General features: G+C 42.4%; 1 protein-coding gene across 1 annotated transcript; it reads right to left on the bottom strand.

Moving 5' to 3' along the window:
• Positions 1-395: 395 nt before the first annotated feature.
• On the bottom strand, positions 396-8,887 carry LOC121555131 (nuclear factor erythroid 2-related factor 2-like). Its single transcript, XM_041868934.2, has 5 exons — positions 8,674-8,887; positions 4,336-4,611; positions 3,183-3,275; positions 2,644-2,826; positions 396-2,037 (listed from the first exon to the last, which is right to left on the bottom strand). The coding sequence occupies exons 1-5, from the start codon at positions 8,713-8,715 to the stop codon at positions 787-789; spliced, it is 1,845 nt and encodes a 614-aa protein (XP_041724868.2). The 5' UTR covers positions 8,716-8,887; the 3' UTR covers positions 396-786.
• Positions 8,888-9,362: the final 475 nt, after the last annotated feature.

The raw sequence follows: 9,362 nt of genomic DNA on the forward strand, positions 1-9,362 counted from the left end.
CTAACCACCATTTTTGATTCACCAATATATTTAGTATGTAAAGGCTCTCCAAACCTGTTTTTGTATTATTCATAAATACTTTCCTAACCCTAAATAATATACAAGATCAGAGTATTTTTAAAAATCTACCAATTGGTGCTGTACAGGAGTCGAATATGGGTGTATTTTCATGGCTTTCTTTAATTGATCTCCAATATTCTGAATCATTCTCTCCATATATTCTAGTGAGTCTATTGAGAAAATTGAAATTAAAAGGTACACTAAATATAAAGGGATGGTTTTACATAAATGCACTGAAAGTCTGTTAGTCTGAACACCAACTACTGAGAAGTGAGTAGGAAAGGCGTACATTTTAAATCGGCCCAATTTGAATAGTAAGCAAGAGACCAACTGACTAAATGTAATAGTTTATTTCATTATAAAGCACGAGAGTCAGGACATACAAAATAAATGGAGCCGCAAATCAGCATAAAGTTTATAAAACAGACTTTTGAAGTAACAGTGATTGCAACAATATAATTAGCATACTAAAACATGATATATACAATACACATTTTCATATCTCAATAGCAAATAATGTATTTACAGACAATATCAGAGGAAAATAGAAGAACAGTACAAAATAACTGAAATATTATGATAGATTCAAGAAGAGTAGGCAAAAACTATATAACAGTTCTGCTGTTTTACTAAAACGCTTAAAGCCAAGCAACTACAAAGTTGTTCTTTGCATATTATTATTATTATTACTACTAATGCTGTACCAAGTAGTAAAGCGGAGAAGTGCTAGTTGTCCTTTTTCTTGATAAATGTCTTTTTAATGCGGGGAACGAGGAAGACTGTGCCATCGGTGGTCTGCTGGAGGGAGTACTCCGACGGGGAGTAGGGCTTTCCCTCCTCATCCCTCAGCAGACGGAACACCTCCAGGTACAGGGTGTTAAGCTGCTGCTTCATATTCTGCAGGCTGCTGTCGTTCTTGGTCTTCTCTGTCTGCAGTCGCTCCTTCTCCTCCTTCAGCGAGTCCATGTCATACTCCAGCTCCACAATGTTCTCCATCTTGCGCTTGCGGCAGTTCTGGGCAGCGACCTTGTTCTTGCCCCGCCGGCGGATGTCTCTGACCAGGGCCAGCTGGGCCTCGTTGAGCTGGTGCTTGGACATCATCTCGTTGAAGTCATCCACAGGCAGGTTGATGATCATGTCCACGGTGAAGGGGATCCGGAGGGCCTTGGCTCGCTGCTCATCTCTAGAGAGACGCTTCTCGGAGCGCCTCCTCTTCTTGTCTTTGGTGAAGGGGGGTTTGCTGTGGCCAGTCTCGTCATCTGGCTCAGTCTTGCCGTGTTTGGGCTTTTTGTCCTGCTGCTGAGGTAACACGGAAAGAGGTGGCTGCAGGCCATCTGGTTGGAAAGACAGTGAGAACATCTCGGAGTAGTCAGACTGTGCACTCCCAGGGTTACTGTCCATCTCCTCCATGTCTGAATCGCTGTAGCCACCAAAGGAGCCGTCCCCACACATGGATTTCTCAGGGGAGCTAGAATATGAGCTTGCTTCCACAGACACACCTGAATCAGAATCTGGACATTCTGTCATTATCTCAGGTTTGATGTCTCTGTCAAATGTATCTCCAGGAGAAAGGTCCTGTAATTCCATTGGTGTAAAAGTAGGCTTGTTTGGTATTTCTGCCAATGAGTTACCTCCATTTCCTTGGCCACAAGGCAGGGTGACACTGGTCACTTTTGTGTTGACAACATCTGGGTAAAATATGTCACAGAAAGTGTCTGCACTGAAGTGAGTACTGAGGTCCGGAGCCTTCAGGGTCATCTGACTGAGATGGTCCAGTGGAGCCATGTTGGGAAAGCTCTCCTCAAAGGTGTTGATGAATTCAGGTGGGCAGACATCTGCTGTGTTTGACGCCACCTCTTCCAGGTTGGGCAGTGGGTAGAAGCTGTAGTTTGGATCCTGCACCTCGGGGGTGGTGTTAGTGGGCAGATATCCTCCGGTCTGCTCCTGTGTGTTTTCCATTTCCATATTCAGGCATTGCTGGAAAACAAGATTCAGAAGCATCAAAACAAATCCAGTAACCCAATGCAGTTTATCAGACATCAAGATGTAACGTTAATGTAATATGCAGTATAGAACCATCATATGGACTAGCTGTTGTTCAGTGTTTTATTAAGCATTTATTAAACCTTGGTTTCAAACCTTTCTATTTTATTCCCAATAGTAGCCGAAACTTTGCACAGGTTCAATATTGAAAATAAAGTGGGATTCCTAAATTAGACAAACATTTTTGTATGAAATTCCGCATTGTATTTGTACTGTAAGTAAAGTATTTTCTGGCTTGTTTCCATGGTCCTACCTTCACCCACTGCTAAGCATTAGAAGCTATTTATGTTCTACCAAGGACACAAGCAGCTTCGCACCTTTTTGAGGCTTCCCTCCCATTGCTCTGAGTGCAACAGTGCTATGTGAAACCTGATCACAGTGGAATTAGCTGAGCTGTATCTTCTTCCACTGCGTCCCATTCAAACAAAGGTGAGTATGTCCTCTCATGCATATCTGGCTGCTGCCATCCATACATTCTTTGGGTGTTGGTTACACCATAGAGCACCGTGCCATTGAGGCGGTAGAAGATGCGTATTGTACCTGCAGCTCGGGGAGGGACAAAAGCTCCATCCAGGCCAGCTCCAAATCTGGGGAGGTCCTCTGTGGGGGCAGTGGGGCTGGGAGTAGGGGGGGCTGGGTCAAAGCTGGCGGATCAGATTTCATCATGATGTGGCTGCTGTTGGGGGCTGGAGCTACGGGGGCGTCCAGACAGGAAGAGGTAGTCTACAACACAAGCAAGGGGAGGGGAAACACTGTAAAAGACAGTTACATACAACATTATATATTGTTCATTATAAACTGGGTGGTTTGAGCCCTGAATGCTGATTGGCTGACAGCCATGGTATATCAGACCGTATACCACGGGTATAACAACAAATTACTTTTTACTGTTCTAATTACGTTGCTAACCAGTTTATAATAGCAATAAGGCACCTCGGGGGTTTGTGGTATATGGCCAATCGTGCATAAGAACAGCCCTTAGCCGTGGTATATTGGCGGTATACCACACCCCCTCAGCCCTTAATTAAAAATCGCTGGAAGCATATTTTTAAGGTAATAGTGAATGTCTGTATTTTTACCTCGGTTGCCTCTACCAAAGGAAATGTCTCTGCCAGCAGCTGCATACATTCATCAAATGACATGGCATCCCCATCTACTGTGAAGCTGACATCCTGAAAGCAAAGATTCAAAGCACTTCAGGTTTTCATCTAAATGCCCTCTATTCTAACACTGCATCCATTTCAACATTGTGTTTGTAATGCCTGATTTGCTAAAGAATAGGTAAGAATTTGAGCAGAGAGCAGAGCGCTACCTTAGACAAAGCTCTTCACAGAGAGCAGAGCGCTACCTTAGACAAAGCTCTTCACAGAGAGCAGAGCGCTACCTTAGACAAAGCTCTTCACAGAGAGCAGAGCGCTACCTTAGACAAAGCTCTTCACAGAGAGCAGAGCGCTACCTTAGACAAAGCTCTTCACAGAGAGCAGAGCGCTACCTTAGACAAAGCTCTTCACAGAGAGCAGAGCGCTACCTTAGACAAAGTTCTTCACAGAGAGCAGAGCGCTACCTTAGACAAAGTTCTTCACAGAGAGCAGAGCGCTACCTTTGACAAAGCTCTTCACAGAGAGCAGAGCGCTACCTTAGACAAAGTTCTTCACAGAGAGCAGAGCGCTACCTTAGACAAAGCTCTTCACAGAGAGCAGAGCGCTACCTTAGACAAAGTTCTTCACAGAGAGCAGAGCGCTACCTTAGACAAAGTTCTTCACAGAGAGCAGAGCGCTACCTTAGACAAAGTTCTTCACAGAGAGCAGAGCGCTACCTTAGACAAAGCTCTTCACAGAGAGCAGAGCGCTACCTTAGACAAAGTTCTTCACAGAGCTGTTTCTAAACAGCCAAAACCACTAATGCAAAACTACAGAGCCACCTGTGTTTCCCTAGTTACATTGGATGAGGTAGTTACCTAGCTACAGAGCCACCTGTGTTTCCCTAGTTACATTGGATGAGGTAGTTACCTAGCTACAGAGCCACCTGTGTTTCCCTAGTTACATTGGATGAGGTAGTTACCTAGCTACAGAGCCACCTGTGTTTCCCTAGTTACATTGGATGAGGTAGTTACCTAGCTACAGAGCCACCTGTGTTTCCCTAGTTACATTGGATGAGGTAGTTACCTAGCTACAGAGCAGGGAGGGGAGTGGCCAGCCCCTGACATGACTGACAGCTGTGTGTGTACGGTACCTGTGTGACTTGAGAGGGTGCAGCGGAGGTAGCCGTCTGCAGTGGCTGTCCGCTGGGTGCAAGGCGGGGCACAAACTCCCCTGTCTCCTCGTCCAGCTGCAGCTGAGCAAGCAGGGCCTCCTGCTGCACCCTCTGCTGCTGCAGCCTCTTCTCCTCCGCCTGCACCCTCTGCCGCTGCAGCTCGTGCTCCTTCTGACGGTGGTAGTAGTCAAACACCTCGCGCCCCGCGCCCAGGTCTATGTCCTGCCTCCACAGGATGTCGATCAGGTCCATGTCCTGCCAAGAGACAACAAGTTAGACTGGAACTCGCAAAGCACCACACAGACTGCAACCAGATGAGAAGGAGATTGGTGAGGAGGAACGAGTAAGCGTTTCCCTGCTGTGAAGGAGTACGGCGACTGGCTCTCTCTCCAGTGCCACACCCCGTCCCTCTGGGTGTCTGACGACAACAGTACTAGCAAGAATATAATGAGGAAGAAGCAGTATGAATAATAGATGCACTTCTCCATTTCCCCAGAGTTAGGTTCTCACCCACAGAGGAGATGTGCCTCTCAGCTGGTGACTCTCTTGATTAGTCTCTCAACCAAATAAAGGACAGCAGGTCAAATGTAATGTCGCTAGCTCAGAACAAAAAACGAATGAAATCGTTGATCACTCTGAGGAGAAAAGTTCATTGACACAGCTTGAAATTAAAATATGTGGTTTACGTTTTACGGAGCGGCTGCTTTGCCGAAAACATTGGACGCCTTTTCCAGATAGCTAAAAAACTGAACCTTCCGCGCATGTGCGGGACTATTGACTTTACCATTTTTTTTCTACTTTTTATTTGTTTATTTGATAAACCGCACTGCACCACATTAATGTATTTTGAGAACCATATCAGGTTGAGACCTAGCAAGGAAGGTTTGGTAAAGATATGTGGAAAGTTCTTACAATGTCCCCACTGGTGTATGGCAACACCACTAGGACCTCCTGGTAGACCTCTCAGAGGCTGGCGGTTATTAGCTGCCTGCCTGTTCAGTCAGGAATGTCCAGAGATAAACTGTGCTGGTCTTCCTTGGGCCTATTAACATCCATTACAAAGACCTTATATACAGAAGGAAACGTTTCACAACGTATTAGGTCACAAGGAAAGCTCTGAGGATGTGTCTATTTCTTACTTATCTGGATAATAAGTAAACTATACTCTCAGAGAGACTGGGTCACATAAACAGAACAGAGAGAGGAAGTAAACAGGGACAGATCAGATGACTAACAAAGTGGAAGGGAATGTAAAGAGGATGTGGTGTTGGTAAGACTGAGCTTGGTGTTATTTGTTAACAACTGATCGATTTCGACATAGATAACTCATGTAAATGAAATGAGCAGAAGTAATTGAGTTGTAAAACTGTGTGGACCAAATCAAGTGTTAAACATGGCCACTATAAATTCAAAAATCCCAAAACAATGTTTAATTGTTATCATTCACATAGCCTATTATCTTTAAATTCAGAAATATGTATAACAAATGTTGACACCCCCCCAGTGGTGGTTGTCCCACTGGCTATCCTAAGTTGAATGCACGAATTTGTAAGTCGCTCTGGATAAGAGCGTCTGCTAAATGACTTAAATGTAAATGTAAAAAATATCTCTCTCTCTCTACATAGAGGTGCAGTGCTGCTGAGAACCCTTTAACCCTAATTGCCTCGTGGGTATCACGTCATAGCCAGCATTAGTCCGTGACCACTGAAGCCTTTAAAGTCACAAGGTCTGGTTAGGGCAGTAAGTCTCACTATTAATCTTGGTAGTGAGTTACACAAAACCATACGTAATACATTATGGCTCTGGAGAGGATGAAGAATGGCCTAAACGGTCCATTTAGCTGCTGGATAAAGGCGCCTCTTGTGCTGGTCGCCCATGTTTTCTCCTTTCAAACACATCGGGTTGACTCCATGTGACACAGCCCCTAACCCACACAACCACCCACAACTATCAGTTACTGTCTAGAAGAGTAAAGAAATCTTGAAAAAGCTTTTCATGTTCGTCAACGAAAACTTCAAAACACCATTCATGCAGAGATGAGTGATCTGTGTACATTCACAAATGACTTGATCCTCCCTTTCGAGGCCCCTTTCATGGACTGTTTGGGAAGTCTCAAAAAAGATGATGTAACTACTTGGTCAATTATTTGGATAAACAGCTGAACATTTTACATTTTAGTCATTTAGCAGGCGCTCTCATCCAGAGCGACTTACAGTTAGCGAGTGCATACATTTTTCATACTGGCCCCCCGTGGGAATCGAACCCACAACCCTGGCGTTGCAAGCTCCATGCTCTACCAACTGAGCTACAGGGGACTAAACGACCAAGCTATAACTCAGTAACTATTTTGTTATAAACTATATTGGTGGAGTAAAGTATTTATCCACAAAATACCTGTGAAACACACTGGTTAGTTCACTGATCTTTCTGAATAGTATACATGTACTAGGATACCATGTTCGTTCCTTTTGTCTGTCACTCAGAGGAGGGTTGGACTACAAATAAGGAACTGGGTTTGTAAAAATATATGCTCCATTTCCCGGTTGATATTTCCTGGTTGATTCTGTAAATTAGTGTAAATAAAAAATAAAAATTTAAATATAAAAAAAATATATATATATATATATATATATATATATATATATATATATATATATATATATATATATATATTTAAACCAAACAGATAGACTTTGAGTAGCTGTATTTGGATTTTCCATCTCAGAATGTGCAGCAACTCAAACAACAGAATAAAACCAATGTATTAAGTGAATAAACAGCACTTTTAAAAATAAGCCAACCACAGATTCCAACAACAAAGGAATTGTAAGTTCCAGTAACACAACAGCCCAATGAGATAGAGTAGAGTAGACAAACATAAAGGGGCGGTTTCCTGGACACAGGGTTTCCAGGACTAGGCATAATCTGTGTTCAGGAAACCGCCCCAAAATGTTGCTCTGTGTTGTTTCGTGATACACTGTTGCTTGAAGAGCATACTGCCCCTACTTGGGAGTCAGATTAGTATATTTTTCCACAAAATAAATGCATCTGGTTAAAACAACTAAGTAGGTTAACCTCCTAAACATGACTAAACTCAGGTTTAGTCTTAATCTAGAGGGAAACATGTTCTTTAATTGATAAAACCAAGGCCAGCTGCAGAACTACAACCACTTTTGGGTTATTATAACAATGAATAGCCTAAGGCTTAAGCCTACGTATATTTGTCAATTTGACACAACCAGTTTAACTCTACAGAGGACCTGTGTAGCCTACGTCATGGAAAATAAAAGAAACTACATTCCAGGCTGGGCAGCCTTAGATTGTGCAATCAGTTAGTTGTATGGAGAAAAGTAGGCCCGAAGATGGTGGATAAATGAAGATGTCTTACTGAGGCAGTTTACCATTGGAAAAATTGTCAAGTTTCCAATCTGTGTAAGTGGGCGTTCCCTCTCTCGCGTGAGTCTAATCTACCCAATAACAGCTGGCTCTGGGGTACTTACTGGCCCCGACTAGAAAAAAATGTGCCAGTGAGATGTCTCGCTTTCTCTACCGTCCATGGTAGGTTTCTTTTACGCCTGCTACGTTAGGTTCCTGGTGGTGCAATCGATGGCAACTTTACGGGAAATAACGCTATGGGGCTCTAGTGGCGCATGCCGGTATTCTGACGGCCAAAAAACAAGCGCACTGAAATTAATAGAAAAAGACGGTCTGGGGAAAAGTTTTGTCATCGTCAACTTGTCATATGTTTTACTTGACAATAATTGTATCATTACACATGGACATAGAAATTAAACGGATGTTTTTCTGTTATTTTTCCCCCACACGGAATTGAGTTGGATGAACCGGTCAGACTTCCATCCATGACTTTGCAGAATTTTCTATGAACGAGTCTGTCGACTACAGCGCAAAGACAGAAATTGTAGAGCTACATGCAGTAGTAGTCTAACGTGTTTATAAATATAAAAACTACAGCACTAGAAGTTCACAAATATGACTATGGATAGTCTATAAGAAAACATATTTACGATGCCGTCTTTTCATTTCATAAACGTACGAAACAATATCTTATGAAATAATATAAGGATTATAATGGAAAACGCACATTGGGTTGAACATCCCAGTTTATTAATATCAGGTAACATATGAAAACTTTAATTAGGCATAATTTAATTTCAATCGTTTTAAATATCCAATAAAATATAGTTTTTCAACAATAAGGATATAGTCTGGCATTGTGTCAATAGGCTATAGGTCAACCTTGAGCTATGGTTTCACATAATAGCCTATACATATAGCCAATAACAAAATATGATTTACCTGTTGACTAGGGTGCATTTTAGGCATCTCAATTTCCATCATAATGGAGAGTTGTCCCTTCGTAAAGCAAAGCCCAATATTAAAACAAATATTTGTAATCCTTTAGATCTACAGCAATATAAAATGGTGGACTATCCGAAAGCAAGGAGTCCGGCGCAGCAACGTTTTTGCTATGAAGGAAATATTGCTTCTAATCGTATGAAAATGTACGGGAAAATCCAAGCAGTCTGATGGCCCTGCCTACTAGTTGCAGCAACCAGTCAAGGGCTCTGACAGAGCTGCGCGGGGATCGTCCCCCTCAATATCCTATTGGGTCATAAGACCAGCGTGAGCCAATGTAACATTTGCTTCAAGTTTATAAACAATACATTTGTTACAAGTTTATTCCAGATACATATACATAATCTCTGCCACCATGGATTCATGTTTCTAAAAGTGCCCTTTATATAACCTAATTAGCCTATGCCTCTCAAAATTGCATTTTGGTTGACTTTTTTAACAAATATAACAATTACAGTTATAATGTTATTACAACAGCTATTACAACAATTGTTAGTAGGGCTAATGTTCAGCAATTTAAGTCACATTTATCAATTTTATCAACCTGACGGACAAATCTACCCCAGTCATCTCATGCAGAATGCTGTAATGCTGCAGTGTATTTATATACAGTAGGTGCCTTCGGAAAG

Source organism: Coregonus clupeaformis, chromosome 40, assembly GCF_020615455.1.
Source record: "Coregonus clupeaformis isolate EN_2021a chromosome 40, ASM2061545v1, whole genome shotgun sequence".
Classification (NCBI taxonomy): Eukaryota; Metazoa; Chordata; class Actinopteri; order Salmoniformes; family Salmonidae; genus Coregonus; species Coregonus clupeaformis.